The sequence below is a fragment of the Ascidia mentula genome, chromosome 9, assembly GCF_947561715.1.
Source record: "Ascidia mentula chromosome 9, kaAscMent1.1, whole genome shotgun sequence".
Lineage (NCBI taxonomy): Eukaryota > Metazoa > Chordata > Ascidiacea > Phlebobranchia > Ascidiidae > Ascidia > Ascidia mentula.
This window is the reverse complement of record NC_138574.1, coordinates 3797108-3818643: the sequence shown is the minus strand read 5'-3', so window position 1 is coordinate 3818643 and position 21536 is coordinate 3797108. Positions and strand designations below refer to the sequence as shown.

The 21536-nt window shown below is 39.5% G+C and overlaps 2 protein-coding genes across 2 annotated transcripts; both read left to right on the top strand.

Moving 5' to 3' along the window:
- Positions 1–1031: 1031 nt before the first annotated feature.
- Positions 1032–13985, top strand: LOC145913593 (uncharacterized). The gene is made up of 23 exons (XM_083001312.1): positions 1032–1139; positions 1455–1569; positions 1937–2095; positions 2489–2690; positions 3048–3219; positions 3676–4286; positions 4747–4913; positions 5025–5131; positions 5350–5616; positions 6038–6161; positions 6681–6809; positions 7047–7135; positions 7610–7756; positions 8388–8582; positions 8636–8742; positions 9032–9247; positions 9758–9898; positions 9959–10025; positions 10378–10623; positions 11295–11387; positions 11841–11996; positions 12394–12962; positions 13153–13985. The coding sequence occupies exons 1-23, from the start codon at positions 1116–1118 to the stop codon at positions 13526–13528; spliced, it is 4479 nt and encodes a 1492-aa protein (XP_082857438.1). The 5' UTR covers positions 1032–1115; the 3' UTR covers positions 13529–13985.
- A 2452-nt stretch (positions 13986–16437) lies between these two features.
- On the top strand, positions 16438–17385 carry LOC145913849 (uncharacterized). Its single transcript, XM_083001612.1, has one exon. The coding sequence runs from the start codon at positions 16438–16440 to the stop codon at positions 17383–17385; it is 948 nt and encodes a 315-aa protein (XP_082857738.1).
- Positions 17386–21536: the final 4151 nt, after the last annotated feature.

The window sequence follows — 21536 nt, the reverse complement described above, 5'->3', positions numbered from 1 at the left end:
GTTGTTTCCTACTGTTTGTGTGGTTCTACTTACCTTCTTCATGTTGACGATTCCAATGTCTAACTGGGTGTTAGCGACGGTTCCACACGATACAATCTCAGGAGTTCTCGTTAAAATTAGTTTCATACAGAATCTAAGCTTCGTGATATTGTATGTAGAGCGACGTCAAATTAGTTAGTATAAGGTTTGAATACAGAAATGAGCGTTATAGTGAGTAATGTAATAGACAAACTAACTAATTGACTTACAATTGAGACTTACATGTTTCACAAAATGCAAAGCAAGACTTACGCGAATGAAAAAGCCTGTTGTTGTTAAAATTCGTCACAAAAACGGACTTTGGAAAAACAGGCAAAAATTATAAGTAAACATGCAGCTTTCTCTGAGTAAATTTAGAAGCGGAATATTGTAATTATCTTGACCTCATTGACGTTTGATATTCATGCAAAAAGTCAATAACGATAGGTTACGAATTAGATTGTTTCCTGTAACCAACAAAACAACTTAACGAAACCATAAATTATTAATTCGGTACCTTTTGTGATTCTATTTGCGCCCCCCGAGTTGACGGCAGGTCGCTATGTTAAATGACGCCCCGTTGTGAACCAAACAGTTTCCAAGCATTGTGAAGGACCAGGCGAAGAGTTAAGCTACCACACGTGAAACAGCGAGGGGTGGGGAGGGTCTAACTTGTCACCTAACACCAAAGTTTTCCCAACCTGAGTTAGCGACTTGTTAAATGTAGATATGCGAGGAAGGTAATTACTATGAAGAAGTCGTAAAAACCTTTCGTGTGTAAGATTTTATTGACATACTTGATGCTTTTAAATGAACCGTGATTTTATGGTATATATGAAGTCATGCCAGTTTGTAGAGACAATATACAGTACGAAAGTGTCAATTAAATTACGTCACTGGATAAGATTGGGAAGTGCTTTTTTACCAGATGTTGGTAATGCGCACTAAATTTTAAAAAAAATTGAATTTTAGTTTTCTTATTGTGTCGATTTTATTTGAGTGTGCATGGGTAAAAATGATAGAAAAGTGTTTATGTTGATTTCTGCAAAACAAGAGTTGTTATTGTTTGTCAAAATATGGGAGCAAGATAGAGAATAATGACAAGACGGAGGTATTTGCTGGTAAGAATGATTACGTTTGTTTTAATAAAACGCAAGTGAAGAATACCTGCCATTTACTCATCCATTCATTGTTTCTATTTTTGCCCAAACACGACAACGAACACACAGTGTAAAAAAATCGGAAGCGTTTAAGTGTGGGCAGGGTGACGCTGGAATAACCTTTAGATTTTCTATGACGAGCGCCACAAGTGCCAATGCGATCTTTTTCAATTTTGGAATTTGCTTTGTTCATCGGGCATGCCTTCGTACTCTTGCTCCCACGCAATATGCGGCGGCAAAGGGAATCAAATTGTAAAGAGTCTCCAACTTGTGCAGGTTCTGGGGCTTTTGGTGGCGGGAGTTCAAAGTGAAGTAAACGATATAGATTGCCCTTCTGAGAAACATTGGATCAAAAATGGAAAGTTTTGCGACCGGCTCGAGTCAAAACCAGGTATAATTAATATCACAGTATTGCGACATATTTCGCTTTAGTCGCCTGGAATGGACATGAACGTTTCTTTACCTTCATGAGATTTGTAAAGAGAATATTTATTGTACTGACATAAATTTTGACCAGCAACTTGTTTAAAAAAAGTCGCATCAATAAATTATTATGTTAACTCATACGATTTCTATGCCCGACTTTCTGTCGTACTATATGAGTTTTCGAAATCAAACGTACAAAAAATGTAATTGGCACAACGCCCACCTTTCCAACAGTAATTCGTGCAATATAAGCAAACAGCCCATTTATATTCCTGTTTGACATGTGGTTGTGTATAAAAATGCGAACTAAATACGGCCTATATTTGATGCAGAACCTTGGAGGATTGCGGATGCGAATTGTCGATTGAGCAAAGGAAAATCGATGAGAATGAGGAATAACTCTGTTCCGGTGGACGAATGGTTGGCGGCAAATAGGAAACACTCTCAAGAATCTTCTCATTACTGGACTGGCGCCCACGTTCCTGCATTAAGTATGCTGACTCTTCAGATCTTTGCAGATGTTGCCGTATTGCGATGTACTTTTGCAAATAGGTATCATTATTTTGCAAGATTTTGTATGCGTTGTTATACGAAACGTTGGTATGAGGATAAATCGCAATGTCCACAAAGGAATACGTCAAATCAAATCAAATCATGTGTGGTTTGCTCAAAAATATCTACGCAGATGAACAATCCACAAAAGAAATAACATGGAGACCGATAAAACCATGAAGGTTATCTAGTTCAGGCGTCTAAAACATTCTCATTTAATTTTTTTTCTTAACATGGCAAAAAACAGAAGTTATTTTTAGTTTACTCTGTTTAGTTGACAAGGTTTAGTTGAAACCGTCAGAGATTTCACTTACAACTATTACTCTGTGTAGCTCTCGCCTCCTACTTCGATCGATGCCTCACCGGTTTCCACCGACACGACGTCTGTTACCAAATAGTGACGTCACCGATGACGTGGCAGGACGCCAGCTCCTACTGTTCGGACAGCGGGGGACACATTGTCCGTATTGATGACGAGGCAACTAGCAGATTTGTGGAAACTGTGACACATGATGTCCTGCAACACGTTCCAGGGTGCGTCATAAATTTTTTTGCTTCGAATTCCCGAAGCTTTTGCCCCTTCGACACAAAGCAATGACTTTTTAACTTTTCCTAGAGTGTATTTTAATCATTTGGCATCACCCACTTTGTCAAGACTATATTAAATAAACTATCTAGGTAATGTAGCCAATAACAAAATCTGAAAGTAGATTTTGACCACCTGGAAACATATAATACTAAAAAGAATTTTTTTTGAAACAAATTTGTTGTATTTTTTGCGGAAGAACAAACAGATGAGAGTGCAGTAATGGTTTGGTGTTCCCGTGACCCCGTCTGATATTCCTAAAAATCAACTACATTCAATAAAATCTCACGTTTTGTGACTTCCAGTGCTGTAACGTCCAACCGCCCCGCATATCGGGGATATTGGATTGATGGTCGAAGTTCAGAAGATTTGACGATGGAATTTGTTGATCGCCTCGGCCGAACACTGAACTACACAAACCTACAACCTTCCATTGTATTCGATTCTTCCCTCTTGTCGGATCGCGCATGTTTGGAGGTAAGTCAACGGGAAGATGTACTTTGGATATTAACTTTGCTTGATTCGCATTTCATACCTCCTGATGAAGGCTGTTGCATAATAGCCAAAACGTCGAGAAACGTAAATACAATAAAATTTACCAGAAGAGCAGTATTCAGCAATAAAACATGCCTGACAGCGTCAGTAACAATTTATTTACTTTGGACAACAACCAAACAACGTCGGAAGAATAAAGTGGTTAATTTATTCCAGAAGTGCAGTCCTGTTTAAATTGTTGTATCCGTGACAGCAAAAGTAGCATAATATTTCTTTACCGGTTTTCCAATTTGTAATTCTTATTTAAGGCCATTTGTGTAGTTTTCTCGAATTCAACTCGTAAAGTTTTCTTTGTACGGCTGTGTAAGTTCCTCGGCATAATGGCTGTACATAAGCTGCCGGAAATTCTCAGTCAATAAAATCTCTTGGTAACTATAGGTATTGTACGAACCGCAACAATCAACACCGGGATCCCCAGGGCAATCGTTTGGTTCCCAAGCAAATAATCGTGATGAAGATGAAGAGGACCTTCCACAAGAACCGGAATTTACAGAAAACGTAGAGGATCCCACAAAGGAAGCCCCTCTCTATAAAATCCAGCACTGCGAAGAGAAACGTATATTTGTGTGCGAGTACTCGCTACTCGAAACTATACGGGACAAGTCGGACTTCGAGGAGGCGCGCGAGCTCCACGAAAAGTTAAAGAGCAAGAGTGAAGATGACGAAGATGCTCCATCAGATTATTCCCACCTTTACAGTCCCTCGAGGGTCCGGAACTGCAGGGAGATCGTGATCCTCTCCGAGCTCGCTAAAGAGATGAAGAGCAACATGGAAACCTTGGACGAGCATCTGAAAATCGAAATCCCTTTTCTGGACATGTTTGTAAAAGTCACCAACGGGTATTACATCATGTCGAAAGGCGACGCAGTTAACGGAGTGGTGAATTTCACACTGGATTATTGCGACATCAAAGCGACACGCGACAGCTTAAATCTTAACGCGACGACGCCGCGAGAAACACAACTCTATTTCTATCTTCACATGTTCAGGTGCAATTTATTACTCCGTAGAGTATCTTTAGTACAAATAATACAACCCATATAATTCCGCTGTTTTGTGCAGTCATTCTCTATGCAATATAGCCTAATGAATGTTCGTTGTTCATATATGGGCTATTGTTTATGAGGCAATACCGTGAGTTATGCTCCATCTTCTTTATTAACACCTGATTAACGTAGAAAACTCACAAAAGCTGGTAATTAAAACCAAATTAATCAATCAAAGTTTTACTGCCAATGCCACTAAAGGACAGTTCAGTTTGAGAAGACTGATACGGCTTCCTATATAATCTGTCCTTTGTAGAAAAATTACATATTACTTCTCTGGAATAATTTTATACAATTGGTCCTATCTGGTCTATTTGCGCAGTTTCAAAATGGTTTGCATCGAGGATTTTGAATACTTTAACCACTGAACAATTAAATACAGTTAAAATACTGTTCCTTACAGTTGGAGTAAATTCGATTTTGTTGATGACTCGGATTACGAGCTGGTATACGAAGACCCAGACGGAGAAGAATCTGATCAAAGTTTTACGGATTTTCATCGATTTAATATCGACAGGAATTTCACATTCTTTGGGCCATGCGTGTATTTCAACGCAACTGGGGAACAGGGTAATGTATTCAACCTACATAGTTGCTCGTTACTACGACTTACAATTTGTATCTGTATCTTATCTTTCTTTTTGGTTGTATGTACATTGCAATAAAGTGTTTGCTTGACAGATTACTGGTACACAAGTCCTTGTGCACGATCTCTTCCATACATTTGTGAATATCCACCGAACGCTGCCACTGAACTAGCTACTGAAGATGCAAAGTCCCCAATGGCGGTAAGAACAACATGAAAATACAGTCTTGTTTGTGATATATTGCTAAACACTGACGTGCCATAACCATAAAAAGTCCGTTGTATATTGTATTGCTTTAAAATAAATTTGTTCAGTGCTTGCTTTGCGTAACGTATGATTAGGTTCGCATGCTTTGGAAACAAGCGTAAGTAAATAGTAGAAATATATTTTAAACGCAATTTCTGTGAAATGTTCACTAGCAAATTGAGCGCAAAATTGAGGAGTTCGATATCGTGTTCGGCGGGAGTATGACTTCTCTAGGCCCGCAAGGTGTCGAAGCCGCACTTGATGTTTTGGATAAGATAGTTGGAGCTGGGGAAGAAACAAACGGAACCGCTGCGGCACTATCCACCGCCACCTTCACAGAACTAGAAACTTTACTCGAAAACACGCTGCCAATAGTTGATGCATTGCAGTCAGAGGATGCCGACGCGACAGCTGTTAATAGCGTGAATATTAATGGTCAGGTATGTTATCAAAATTATATTTCGTCCTAAAATAACTTTTTAATGAACCCAGGATAACTTGCAAACCGGTTGTTGGAAATGGCGACATTGCTTTAAATGTTTTAATTGGTTTCCATAGAATCCCTTCTTACAAAAAATTTTGAATCCCGCAACTGTCCAAAACACTAGTAGATGTGGTGTGTGGCCGATAGCAAAATGACGTCACCACCCGCGCGAGCCTTATCTGTGACGTCGGTCAGGTCAGCTCCTTATAATGATGGAGCTACACCAATCGCGTTAGTCAAACTGATGATGACATAAGTTTTTGTCGAAACGTCCTATTTTAACATGACAGTGTTAATAACAACATGGGCCAGTCTCTTTATACTCACTAGTAGATGTTAACATAAACTTTTTTTGAAAAGAAAGTATTTTTTTCCAGTACCAATCAATAAGAGCGGTAAACACTCTGGCCGAACAACTTGCCGATAAATTTATGGAAGAGCAAGGCAAAGAAGAAGTTTACTCGGCCGTCAAACAGTTGAATTATAAAACCAACACCAGTGGTAAGACTAAAATCAAAATTTTTAGTTTTCAAGGCAAATATCTCTACTGTTAAAGTAAATGTTACAAATTGTATCGGTTTCAACAAGCCACAGTCAACCACCGTCTTTGGATATACATGTTATTTGATATATACATGTTCTTGACGCATTCTGCTACGCATGTACCGATTGTCAGGTATATCTCCACAAATACCGTGCAGTTTAGCACTACTTTCTAGGTAGTTTATACCTTGGTTCTTGTTTCAGTTTCTGTATCCCTATGCGAACAAAACGACAAAACATTTGATAAATGTTTCATCTAAGTGTGATGGTAAAAATATAAAAACCTTACCATAACGATAACATCTACACGGCAAAATAAACCAATCTGTTTTCAAAATAAATTAAGTTACCAAAATGATGTTAGATTCTGGCCAGAACGCCGTACCGGCAATGATTATTCACCAAAACGGCGTTCCGTTTCCCAACCGTTCTGGCTTACTTTCACCACTGCTTGATTTACATATCCACGTTTTTCAGAGGTCCGAATCGTCCTGGCGCAACCACAAGCAGATTATAATGACATCGTGGAAGCTGCGACTTTTCAGCCGGAAAATGTGGAGAAGGGGACTCAAATTACCCTCGCACCCACCCTTGATGTACTCACAGGTTGGTAAATAGAAACGTTTTTAAGTTTTCAAACACCACCAGATCAGTCCAGTTTCCGTAATTGCAAGAAGATCGGACGCTGCAAGAAGCGCCTATGTATTACCACAAATAAAACACTGGTTAATGGTCCTATGAATTCCTAGACATGCGCAATAAAACCATAATGTAGTCGCTCTAGATTTGAAAAATCTAACAGAACTTCTTATGCCGAATATCCATGTTTACTCTGTACTGAAGGAAATGAAACGTCAGCGTTTGTTTTCGCCGTTCATTCTTCGACTGCCAAACATCACCAGGAAGCAGCTGTAAAAATGGCCCCGTCATTTGTAAGTAAATTTGTGTATTCGTTACTTAGCACATCGGAATGCAAAGCTAAATGTTTTCGGAAAAAGGATTTTGTATGGAAGATTTGGTGCAGCTTAAGGCAAAATTTGCAACAGGCAATTTGTATAAATTCTTCACATTTCGTATTAATATGATTTATATGTTACGCTATATGCCGGTAAAAAATTGGATAATTTATGCGGATAATAATAATAAGGTTCTTCTCCTATTTTATATATAAATCTTGTTAGACTGTTGGGTGATTGAAATATTTTAGCATCCGGTTCTCTCATTAGCAGCATTCCATAGTAACCGTGGGAATACAGTGCTCGAAGTGAAACATAGGCCTACACATATGGTTGTTGATCACTGGAACAACCGGTTCGCGGTTCGCGGTTCACGAAGCCCTTTAGTTTTAAACCATACATTAGTGCAATGAATTATAGATAGGCTTAGAAAGATTTGTTTACTTGTAGGTGACTACAAGCAATGGACGAACACACGTCAAGTTGGTTAAACTCGATGAAGAAGCTTCGTGGAGAATTGCCACACCGATCGTTACCGCCACCTTGCGGATAAATGGCAAAAGCATTCCAACTCCAGTCCAATTTTATCTCCCAAAAGTAATTTATAACAGAAACAATCAAGTTTTAAAACTGTCGAGATTGTTTCTCGATTTGAGCGTTCATGAAATGTAATTGTGCATTATGCTTGAAACCTGAATATTTTTATAGTTTTTATTAATTTTTAGCTTGCGTAACCTTTTTGCGTTAGATTCTTGACTTTTTCCTTTCTGTTTTTCCTTTTTGGCAGTTTTGGTAAATGGAGAAACTGATGATGCCGTTTTAGGCGAAATATATTTTTCTCTAAATAAATCGATCTGAGCTGTCTGAAGATCGCTGTGTTTGGATTTTAATACATTATTATTGATACGGTGTGCGATCGACAGCCTGCCAGGGGCCTTTGGTTTTTTTGATCCAGATTTGATTTACTAATCACATTGTAATTGTGCATTGTGTTTTAATACAACCAAATACCAACCAGCCAATAAGTTTGACAACTATACTGCGATAATAAAAGATACTGCAATATCTTCCAGTTTGGGAGTAAAACAAATCGTTTTTCTTAAACAAATTATTCTATTTCTTTTTATTCCTGAATGCTTTAACTCAAAGACAAAGCATTTCTGTTCTTTGTATTATTTTCCCCAAAACAAAAACATTTGTTTTTAACTGCGAAGTCATTTGTTTTTAGTTCGAATTTTCCGACGTTCTCACCATCAATCGATCTGAGACCTGCTCCTATATTGTTTACAACGAGCAGGAAGCAATATGGTCTGACAGCGGTTGCTACGAAAGTCAGTCACAAGAGGAGGGAGTGTACCAGTGTGCATGTAATCACACCACTGACTTTGCCGTTCTTCTACTCGTCTACACTCCCTCGGATGATGTAACGGAATTAAGATTATTTTCCCAACGAAATCTAACAATATTTTCTTGTAGTTGTCGGTTGACCACGAGGCCTCGATATTCATACTTACAGTTATTGGGGAATCTTTCAGTATTCTGTCGTTAATAACGACTGCACTGACCTACTTTATCCTGAGAAGGTTGGTCAATTCCTTAGAAATATCATTACATTAATGTCGATATGTGAAACTGTGTTTCAGTAGGCTAAGATCAAACAGATATTTTGTAAAGACATATATGTCTATCAGCTTTTTAATAAGTAAAAGAAAAGCAAGATTTACCGAATAATTGAGTATTTCAATGAAAGTGATCAGCCTCTAGGCCACATTGCATCAAGTGAATCAATTATAAAATATTTGAACGTAAAACCTACTAAACGAATGTCATTCTTATCAACCATTTAAAACCTCAGTTAAATGCGTTTAACAGTTTCCTCAAATCTGATCGCATCAAAGTCCATTTGCATTTGGTTGTCGGCCTCTTGATCACATACTCGACGCTACTCGTCAGCCAAATACGTAAAAAAACATTGGAAGATGACGTCACCGGCGATGACGCAATGTGCACGACGATGGCTCTTTTGCTTCATTTCGGGTTGCTTGTTTCGTTTGGCTGGATGTTGGTGGAGGGATTTATCTTGTACAAGTAAACTCAAACTGCAAAGATTTTGTATATTGCCAATTAAATCGTAACAATATGGTTTAAGTCAGTGGTTTTAAACCCAATATTTCCACTTTGAGATATTGCGGCAAATTTCCTTGACAACTATGAGAATTGTTTCTATATATTTATAAATCTCACAATAGCACCTATGCCCACCACTGGGTTATAGCATTAACAATTAGAATCAAAAAGACGCGGTCACATACAAACTGTGAACTTTGTAACTTACGTATCTGTTTGGTGACAAAACTTGGCGGACCGCTAATGGCTAGTCACTGGTTTGGAAACGATGCTATAAATACGGCACTAAGACCAAACGTTTCAAGCTATGCTCAGGACAGATAAGAAATGGTTGTAAATAAGTTAGCGGGTGATTAGGTACTCATTTTTTACCTTTTACTGTGTCTTGTTTTGCCAACAAACCCGCAGTGAATTTGTATGGAATGATACTTTTTCCCTAAACGAAAATTGAAATCTTTGAAAATCTTTTAGGAAAATACTGATCGTTCTAACACGGGAAACACCCGTATTTGAGAGGAAATATTACGTCATCGGATGGTTGATGCCTTTTCTGATTGTTTTCCTTTCATTTGTGATTTGCACTGCAACAGAGAGACCGTACAATGATACCAGGTAGAGTTAGTTGTTGGTGTCAAACCGACCCAACCATAAAGCCTAATTCATTGTATTTAGGTGCTGGTTGGCTGTGGAAAATGGTGTTGTCTGGTCTTTTGCTGGACCTGCGCTGATTATTTTGCTGGTTAGTTGCAGAAACACCATAGTCAGATTTTCCTACTCTACTTTCTAAATTTATAAATTTGATTTGGTTTTCTTGCGTTTCTGTACTGGCAAAGTAACCAACGCTTATAACCGGCGTTTTAATGTAAAAAACACAATTTAAAAAACAAGCAAACCGATAGCAATATTTAGGAAAACATCAGCTAAAAACGCATATCGTATGAAGTATATACATGATCTTATTAGAAAGTAAACATTAATGAGGCATAATGTATTTGTATTTAATTAAACTAAGTAACCAATTTAATAAAATCAAGAAAACAACCAATTACCAAGAAGAATACAAACAAAACCCGTATTCTAATACATTTTAGGTAAACTTCGTCATTCTTGGTCGAGTGCTCAGTGTAGCCGTTGCCACCAAACATAGAAAGCTTGGGCGAAAGTTTGTGACGAATGAGAAACCGCACTTTCACGAAATGTGGCTTCGCGATTTTAAAGTTGCGACCCGCGGCGTAGCGGTTCTTACCCCCCTTCTTGGTGTCACGTGGATCTTCGGATTCTTAAGCCAGAGCAACGTAGTGTTTGCTTACGCCTTCATATTCTGCAACTCATTCCAGGTAATAATATTGACTTGATCTAGGTTTGCAGCCAATGGAGCCTAGTTGGATCATCCCCTTTTTCCCGAAAAGTCGGAGCAAGATCTAAAAAATCAAGGTCCCGGTGAGGTTTGAACTCACGACCCTGGGCTAACCAGGCCTAACGCTCTACAAACTGAGCTGCAGGAGCTCAGTAGTTTCACGGCTTATATTGTGGCCGAGGTACACTAGTGCACAAGCGCACAACTTGTTAGGCAACCTTTACATACACGTAAGGGATCACTACCATTATAATCAGACAACACAGTAAAGTTTCATGCAAAGGCATGCGTTGTTTGACTTGAATCACTTACAATTTTGACCTGTTTTTTTGTTGTTTAGGCCAAAAGATTTGTCCAAAAGTTGTACGTTTACTACTGCTTAGCGCAAAAGAGTGTTTTTTTTATTCAGCTTAAAACGATTTTAATTAATCTTTTCTTGCACAATTAAACGTGCACATTTATTCACTGACTTTTCACACGTGCTATTCAGCTATAGGCTTTCTCTGAGATAAAACGATTTATTGGTCTAGTATTATTTTGGTTTGCGAGAGACGAGGTAGAAATAAACCCAATACCTTAAACGCATTTTGCGACATAACTTCTGAAGATCTGTAAAATCAACCTACATTCAGTTTTGTGATTTTGCTACAGGGATTCTATTTGTTTCTCTTCTACGTTGTTTTCAATCCAGAGGTGAGGAGCGCTTGGGAAGACAAAAAAAGACTTCGAGAACGGAATTTCCTGGTGAGAATTTTTCACAACACTTGACTGCTAAAATGCATGCAAAAATACAGTCTACAAAAATCACCCTTCTTTAATTACAATACGGCAGTTTTGTTGTTATACTTGTCCTTCGTGCGGTTAAAACCAACATCCACCTTTATTACTTGTGCAACAAGTTTAAACAACAATAACCTAAGCCACTTGTTACGTTCTTTCTGATATATTTATTTCGCCTACAATCAGGCAGCGGCAGTATCAATAAAAAACAACGTGTTGAAATATACAAAAAAAATCAACAAATGACTTAGGGTTTTTGTTATTTAACTTGTAGAATAAATCAGATACAAAGTCTTTGCTGGACTATTTGGAGATTCCGATAATTATTTTAAAAAGTTTTATTTATTGCTCGTGTTTTTAAAAATTGCATTGCAAAAATGATACCTGTAAAACCCACATCTATGTTTATTGTCTCAGAACAACGTCGACTTGCCGAAGTTGCCGACAATGGACCAAACCAATTGGTTTCGTCGTTTCTCCACCAGTCTCCTCACTAGACTTTCCCCCACTACACCCGACAGTTCTGGCAACACTTCACCTAACTTTGAAAATCCACAAGGAGGGGAATTTAATGTTCGTATATGAGTGGTTTTAATACGTGTACAATTTGCTTGGCTACTACGCCATTAAATTAGCAACAAATCAGTAAATTACTTATTGTAGTGCATAATCTGTCTGTATAAGTCACTTTTTTAATCCTCTTGTTAGCAAACGAATCGCATGATGTAAACGGCGGTACTTTGTTTTGCGGAACAAACTAACTAACCTGAAGATGAACAAAAACAGAATATCTTACACCACAACTAAACAGTAAAAATCAATTTTTGGCCATACAAATATTTTCCACACATTAGTACCAGCATACGTACTTGCAATGGGTCTAAAAGTGATTTTGTGCAAAAAGATTATCCATTGCAAGTAACGTATACTGACGTAACAGTTAAAGTAAAAACCGTTTGTTTCGTCGCAGGGAGTGATGGATTTTATTGGGTCGACGCTTCCGTCGCGTCCGAGCAGCGGTCATTCGATTTCAAAGCGAATAGCGCCACTAGCTGTATCTCTGACGTCACTTAGACCGAAATCAGGTCGTGTATGTCCGGAAGTGACGGTTGTCATGACACATGACAGCAGCAAAGGCGCCGATTGGGAGAGCGCCGACCAATCAGAATCGGTTTGCCACGAAAGCGCGGACGACGTGTTTTGTGATGCTGTGACGCAGAAGGTTGGAAAAGGAGGATGCGGATGCTTGCATCACCTCAGCTCCGGATCATGTGGATCAAATGGGGCTGGAGGAGATTTATTGGAATCCGAATCCGGAGACGGAGATCCGAATCCTTCTGACTCCATTGAGAAAAATATGAATGAAATGTCCTTAGGAGAAGCACCGAAAGGTGCTGAAGAGGTCAAACGGCAACAAGTGACTTTGGATGAAGATAAAGTCGAAAATAAGAAGAATACTGAAAAGAAATGTGCTCACTCTGGTCGCCGTCAGTTGGTTAACCACAAATGTGGTCGTAACGATTTGATGTGTCAATCAAGGTAAGAATGTTCAGTCTATAAACATTACAATGTGCACGATACAAGCGAAACTATAGGAATGGACCCAACACACTGCGAAACTAAATCAAAAAAATTCAACATACCAAATGGCGGTCATCCTCGCCAATGTATACTGTTCAATTCTATTAATCGAAACGAAAACTACAACTTTTGATATTATCCCTTCTAGATTGTGCACAATTTGCAACAAGAACCCCAGGAAACTGCGCCTTAACAGCGAGAAGCCACAGAAATCCGGAAAACCGAAGGCAAAAGTGATTTCTTCAAAACGACCAGCAACAGCTGGTAACTGCTCCAAGCCAACAAGACGCCGCGGTCCCAAAGCAAGAAAGCCCAGACGCAGAACACCCAACCTACGTTTGGTGCCCGAAGCTTGGTCAACAAAAGCTCACTCAACCTCGTTAGAAGTTCTGGCGCCTAATGGACTCCCGTACGCGGTTGACGACATGATTGGTCACCTTGAATTTGAATCTGCCAAGGTTTCAGCCAATGGGAGACCGCAGAGCAGCGAAAGTCATGACAGTGGAATTGTGATCACTAACTAATATGTCTGTTAGTGAAAGCATAGTCGTGCCTTTTCACTGAAAAGGCAAAGGTTTCTGCTAAAATTAGTAATTTTGTACAAAATATTTGTGTAGTTCGGTTTGTTTAAGTGCGGTCGGTTCTGATGGTGTTGTTTATTTGTGTCCATCAGCAATTTCTGCCTTGTACCTCTCATTGAAGTCAATCTTGTTTTCTAGCGTTTAGTAGACACGAAACATTGGTCGATTCATTTTAACTACCTTGGGTGTTTTTTTTCCAAAGTTGATAAGTCCAAAATTTCCAAAAAAACATTGCATTAGGAATGAAAAAGAACCGAATTAGACGCAAAGCAGTAAACACAGCCTGTCACTCTAGCAACAGTGATTTTCTTTATACATACAACGGAATATATATGTGTGTATTTTGATATTTATTGCATGCGTTTTTGGCCGATATTGACTTGAAATTTTGCTGCTGTCGTTGCGCATTAGATTTCCATGTTGAATTTGTAGCATTGCGCTGTTTCACACTTGCGAAATATCAATGAGGTGTTCATTCCTATTTTTTGTAGTGAAATATACAAGTTTTCAGTCCATGAAACAAAAGCAAATCCGCGTGGAAATGAGTCAAATACGCAGAGAACAATATACAAAACCATAAAGGTTATCGAGTCTGGCGCCCATGTAAAAGTGATTTCCTCACGGAGTAGGGTCGCAGCCAGTCGCACTGGGGGGTGATGGGTTGCGACAGGTTGCGACAGGTTGCATGTGACGGAGGGTGGCCACCCGGCCGTGCTGGCCAAAGCGAAACGCGAAACTCGCTCATACATTACCATCAGCTGACTGAGAAGGGTAGTATTTACTTCGAAAATAAATGCAAAAGCAAGGGAAATAAATCTGGTTAATTTCGAACTAATCAACAGTCAAGGTAATTCGTTTATTTTATGTGCTTGTGATCAGCCCAGTTGCTGTCAATGAAGCAGCTGAATCACATTTTAAATGTATTACAGGCTTTTAAACTGCGAATTCACAATAATTTGCTCTTTTCAAATACACAGCACCAACGTCACGTTGACACGAAGTACGCCCCACGAAACAAGACACAATGAACCACCGCACGGGAGGTCGTCCTGTAGCTCCCCCTGGCAGGTAAACACTCCGAACCACGCCCTCGACACACCCCTTCTAAAAAGCGTCGACTCGTATTGAGCGGAAATAAAATATTCTTCTTAACACCGGTCACACGGGAAGGAGTTTGCACATTCAGATTTTCCTCACTACGTCACATTGCATGCTGATGTATGGCTCCAGAATCGTTATTCCAACAAAACTACGTTACAAAGTTTTGTAGCTACTGCATTTGGGCCATTTCGGCACGCAGCGCACGAAACAACTGGCCAGGACACTGGTGTACTGGCCAAACACTGATCGAGACATTGTGGATGTGTCGAAAGTGTGGCACATTTGACGAGCACAGAAACGTAATGCCGAAAGCTCCCGTACATCCATGGATACTACCCGAGAAGCCATGGAGTTGTATTTGTGCCGGCCATGCCATAAATTTTATGGGTTATAACTGGTTGGACTTATTGATGCCTGGAAGTATCCTTGCATTCACCGCACTCAAGCAATCACCGCTAAAGCAACAATGGATCTTCTGGATCAAGATTTCTCGCCTTTCAGACATCCACAATCAGTAGTGACCGGCAACGCACCTTCGTTTACATCGGGTGAGTTCAGAATGTATTGCTGCCGCTTGTAGGCTTGATTACACGCCAAATAAATAGCGTACGCCAAATAAATAGCGCACGTTTGAAAGCGCACGTTTTATGTTGCTTAATCAGGCCTTACTGTCGGTAAGTGTGGCTTATTTTGTTAAATTTGAATTTTGTATGTTTATCGCTAACTGGAGAGTAGATGCTGATACCTTAGGTTTTCAAATTCGCATACCAAATTCGCAGACCAATGACTGTCCTAAGGTTGGAGCTGTGTGCTGCAAACGTAGCAGCAAAACAAACTGATATTTTGGTAAAGGAATTGCAACTTGACATTGATTCTGTAATCTTGTGGACCGACAGTGTAACAGTGTTGCGATATATTTGTAATACCAGCAAATGCTTTCATACTTTTGTTGCAAATCGCATTGTTCAAATTTTGAATATGTCCAAGTCATGCCAGTGGAAGTATGTGCCGACTCTAGACAACCCTGCTGACCACGCGTCAAGGGGACTAACAGTTACGAGTTTTTTGAAGTGTAAACAATGGCTGAAGGGGCCAGACTTTCTTTGGTGCCGTGATACTGGTTTTCCTCGACAGCCTAATTTCTTGAACGTCATTCCAGATAATGATCCAGAAGTTAAACTTGCAGCAACAACATGTGCTGTTGTTACAAATTTCAACAGTGTTTTGCACAGGGTGTTGGAGAGGTCCTCATCCTGGCAATCGATGATTCGTATTGTTGGTTGGGTTCTTAGGTTTCCAGACGCGTTACGCAATCCTGATCAGAGAACAACTTTAGGCACTCTAACCGTAGATGAACTGAAGCAGGCGAAAAATCGAACACTCTTTATGGTTCAACAAGAACATACGGTAAGGAGTAAAAGCTCCTAAAAGTGCGGAAACCTATTCACGAATCCAGTTCGATTTATAACTTGAATCCTTGTTTAATTGATGAACTAATTTGTGTTGGTGGGAGAACTAACCTTTGTAAAGCGCTTAAAGTTCACCACAAAGTAATCTTGCCCGGACGTGGCCGCGCTTCTCAGCTAATTGCAAGACATTTTCACGAAATTTCTGGCCACAGTGAAAGGGAATACGTTTTGGCTCTGATAAGAGAACAATTTTGGATGGTCAGAGCTAATACTCTGGTACGTTCTGTGTTGAACCGTTGTGTGGACTGTAAAAGAAGAACGGGAAGGCGTGGCGTACAACAGATGGCGTCCTTACCCGAGGACAGGTTAACCCACGATAAGCCGCCGTTTACGTGTGTGGGAGTTGACTACTTTGGTCCTTTCAATGTAAAGCGCGCTCGATCGCATGTTAAAAGATACGGAGCATTATTTACTTGTCTTACAACCAGAGCTATTCATATAGAAGTAGCAAATAGCTTGGACACAAGTTCTTTTATTTTAGCCTTGCGCAGGTTCATTGCTCGACGAGGACAAGTGGCCGAGCTTCGTTCCGACAATGGAACCAATTTCGTCGGTGCCAAACGAGAGCTGTGGCAGGCGCTCCAAGAGCTGGACCAAACTACATTTGTGAATTTTTTGTCTTCAAACCAGATCAAATGGCACTTCAATCCCCCAGGTGCGTCCCATCACGGTGGAATATGGGAACGATCCATGCGTACTGTACGAAAGGTGCTATCGGCCATCACCAAGGAGCAAGTCCTTGACGATAATGGCTTAACAACTCTGATGTGTGAAGCGGAGGCAATTGTTAATGGGCGACCTCTGACAACGGTGTCCAGCGATCCTGATGATTTGGAGCCCTTGATTCCAAACCACCTCCTACATCTAAAGTCGGACCAGCCGTTTCCTGTCGGCTCCTTTACCAAACGAGACATTTATTCAAGGCGCAGATGGCCCCAAGTTCAATATCTAGCGGACCTATTTTGGAAGGGGTGGCTGAAGGAATATTTGCCACTGATGGACAAACGCCAGAAATGGGTCAAACCTCATCGCAATTTTATTGCTAATGATATTGTTTGTGTTGTTGACGAAAATATGCCCAGAGGCACCTGGCTTCTTGGACGCATTATTGCCACTTTTCCGTCCAGCCACGATGGGCTGGTGCGGTCTGTTAAAATTGAAACTAAAAATGGCTTTATAGAAAGACCCATTACCAAAATCTGCTTAATAGTGGAAGCTGTAACAAAATGAGGTGTTTTCTTGCGTATTATTATCAATTTGTTGTGTTAAGCACTCCATTCTCTCGTCCTTAAAGGGGCCGGAGTGTAATCGCCAAAGTTTCGCGTCTTGAACGCAACGAAATAACTGTCGCTTGTAGGCTTGATACGCCAAATAAATAGCGCACGTTTGAAAGCGCACGTTTTATGTTGCTTAATCACACCTTACTGTCGGTAAGTGTGGCTTATTTTGTTAAATTTGAATTTTGTATGTTTTATCGCTTGTATTTATGTCTAGAAAACCTTACGCTAACAACCTTGACCACACCAATTGAATAAACAAGTGGGAAAGTGTACGTACGAGTATAGACAGCGGCAATTGAGCAGCACACCACAGCTACAAATTAAAAAGCTGCGGTTACAAGGCATTGTTCACTTTACAGGCGCATCGTATCATCCCGCGACCTATGGGGCGGTGGAGCGTTTGATGTAAACTTTCATAAAGTGTTAACGATTTACCTAACGCAATACCGCCGCCAAGCACCATATTACGGACCACGGCGTGAAAAAGACCCACTATGGGTCCCCGCACTGAATCCAAGTGTTTGGATTCAAGTTATTCAACGAGAGCCGATATGAAGAAGACATATTGACAAACTTTAACCCAAATACGCGCGAAACTGAGACTATTATTAGTTCTGACGATATTCGTACACCTGCGGCGCAACAGGAGTTGTCGCACGGGGAAAGTTTACCCCGACGCTCGAAGCGGCGTCCGAAGCCAAATTCTACGGTTATTAGTGTCCCCTTTGCGTTGTACCATTACCAAATACTGACAGGGAGGTGTTGCGTAATTGCATTGTTTTCTGTCCTACAGAAACCCAACAAAAGGACGTTTTATGTTCGCTGTGTAAGCAAGGCGTCTTGCAATGTGGTTTGCGCCTGCAGAATTACTGCGCATTTCAGTTTGTGTTAATTGCGTTCCTGGCGTTATTTGCGTGTTTGCGTTTGCCCATAAAAACCTGCGCACCGTTTATTCATACTCTTGAACTGTTTGTGACTCAAGAATACAACAGTAAATTCGCACCTAATTAAAATTTTGTGATAGTAAGTGATAGTAACTGTTTGATGTTGATTGCATTGTATTGTTTTCGAGTTATGTGATTTTACGATTTTAAGTACTTGCAAGTTAAATTTGAACACAGCGGAATCTAAGCGAAATCAAAAACATTAACGAACAAGTGCAGAAAATGTACAGGAGTCGGAGGACTCGACGAATTAAACAACATGGCGGTAGATAATAACAATATCAACGAAACACAATTAACAAGTTTTTCACACATTATCAACTGAAGTTCTGTGCTTACACCAAAGATTCTTCATCATTATGATTTGAACTTTCATTTTCGTGGCCAACTTTGTTGTTGTCTGTTTGGCTGTTATGCATTTTAATTTGCAATTTAAAGGAGTTCAGCATGGTAATCTTTCTAGCTACTCTTTTGTCATGGTTTGCTTGTACAAAGGAACTTTCTAAAAATTCTTTAATGTTGTCACCAGTAAGTTCAAGATAAAAAAGAAAAAATCCAAGATTGTCAGAGTATAAGGCTGGAATTAGGTTTTTTCGCAATTGATAGGCAATTTTTTCTTGGTTTTGTTTAATTCCCTGTCGAAGCTTTTTGAAGTGTTCAACGTTTTTTGTTTGTCCGCTGTGTTTGCTTAAAGACAGAAGAAAATCTTCATCTTTGTTGTTTCTGAAGGGGAATTTAAAGAAGAGGGCAACAAAAATAAGCGACTTAACAAACAAGACAATACTCTGGGTGTACGCGACGACTTGTGGTGCATTGTACGAGTTGTAGACACATTGGTAGGTCTTTTTGCACACAAAACCTTCATACGGCGAGTTAGCTTGCATAGCTAGCACGTAAACTACAATCACAGTTATGGAAAATGCTACAGACACCGCATTTCTGATAAAATAAACATTTCTAACAGTCTGTATGCAGCTTACACAACTTCTTATCTTCCAATGTTTGTTGCCGTCCCGTTTCGACGACGTTTTTTTATTTGAATCTTCATTTAACTTTTGGATTTTTTTTAATAACTCGTCAATGGGTTGATCAAAGCTACCACCTAACTGGTTATTAATGGATCCACCGCCGGGATTATTGTTGTAAAGTTGTCTTAATTTTTCGAAATTTGTCCTTCGGCTATCACGTAATTCCAGTGTTTTCATTGTCTGAGAATCACCCTTAATACTTATCAATATATCACGGACACTGGTACCTAGTAAATCGGAAAATCTTTCTTTTAATTTGCGGACACTTTCCACTTGTCGGAGAGCCAGCAAGTAACAATATGTGTCTACTCGTTTATTTAAACTAACATCGATGTCTTGAAGGATTATTTCAGATTCTTCTATCAATAATTCTGATTTGTTGATTGAACGTAACACCAAATGAGGCGAATCGTGTCTATATTTTAATAGTTCTGTGTGCTCTTCGGATTGGAACAAACAGACTTGCCTTAGCATATTATCTAACTTTGGTGTCATGTCTTCTTCGTATTTGTCCAGGAAGGTAAAAGAATCATTTATGGCGAAATCCTCGTGTGGGGGAAAATGTTCAACGAAGTAATTTACAAAATCTTCAACATCTTTTTGTGCAGCATAAACACGTGTTTCAAAAGTATCTGTTGCCGGTTGACTTTCAGACCCGCTTTCTGTTTGTACACTTTCAGACCTGTTTCCTGTTTGTACACTTTCAGACTTGGCTTCTGTTTGTTTGATTTTATAGAATGCCTTCGCAATCTGCCGACATACAGTCAGTTGCCTGTGTTCAAATTTGGACGATTCAGGCGACCCAGCAGTGGTTACTAATCTGATAAGAGAATCTGCTGACCCACCGAATTCCGAAACCAAGTCAAATACCTTTCGAAATGACGAAATTTCATTTGCTACGGTTGGAATGTGTTCCCAAAAGTTGGCAAGTGCATACAACATAACAGTTGCTAGCACAGATATCCACCAAAAGTTGATAAGAACATATTCTGCCTCTACAACACACTGCTGGTTTACAAAACTCATTTTGGGAGTCGTAAACGATTCAGTATCGCTACTATTAAGAGGAAAACATCTCAATGTGTTGTGGCTTGAATCGTAAACTAAGTAGAAACTAGATGAAACCATTATTACTAGTAGGTACGTACGTAATGATTCCCACCATGGTTTCACTCTATGCATGGTGAGCAGGTCAGTCTGAAGAATATTGCTGTCCAGAGACATAATTTCAGCTTAAGTCGAAAATCCTTTTCAATTCAATTGAGACTACTATTGTCACAGTTTTAAAAAGTTGACATTAACTTGTACTGCCTTGATTCCAAGTGCCAGCTTAGTCTGTTGAAGCGTTTTTTATAATGCAACAATTTCACATCAAATCCTTTCAACACATTCACCAAAGCTTTTTTTTGACTCAACACCGTATCAACTGTTATTGGCATCATTATGTCGTTGCAGTAAAACTAGCAAATATTAACCAACTGTTAGCGTTTTGTTTATTGTCCTGATAAAGGTCTGTTGCATAACGACCGAAACATGAACCTGCTTGTCACGCTGTACGAAAATAATTCGTGTTAACATCACATGCATTCATGTTAACTGCCTCTGTAAAGCAAAATTGTCGTTGTTTTTCTAAAAAAAACATTATCTGGTAAAATTAACAGTAGTGTTTTTTTTACTTGAGCGTAAATATATCCAGAAATGCGTGTATCTATCTGGTCTATTCATTGAAAGCTTGGTATTAAGCAAACAACCGCATATAAATATCGGCCAAGGCAAGCACATTATATTGGTACTGAACGCAGGTGGAGGCAGCAGAAGTGTTACGCCACTATCCTCACGTGAAATAATTAAGGGCTATACCATTGCAACCATATGTGATGTGTACGTATGTTTGCAGATCCTATTGGCCACAAATTTGCCACGTAACTAGTCACCTTTGAACAACGCATGCGAAAAAGTTCATAGTCTTCATTTTCAGCAAAATTTTTGTGTGAAAATTCCTGCTATCACCTTAAAGTACAAGGCATTAATTTTTTGGATGCATACTGGGGTACAAGTCTGTTTATCAGAATAACTGGTGCTATCAGTTTAAAGTGCTCTTTAATTTGAGGCGCTCTACTTTCGAATAA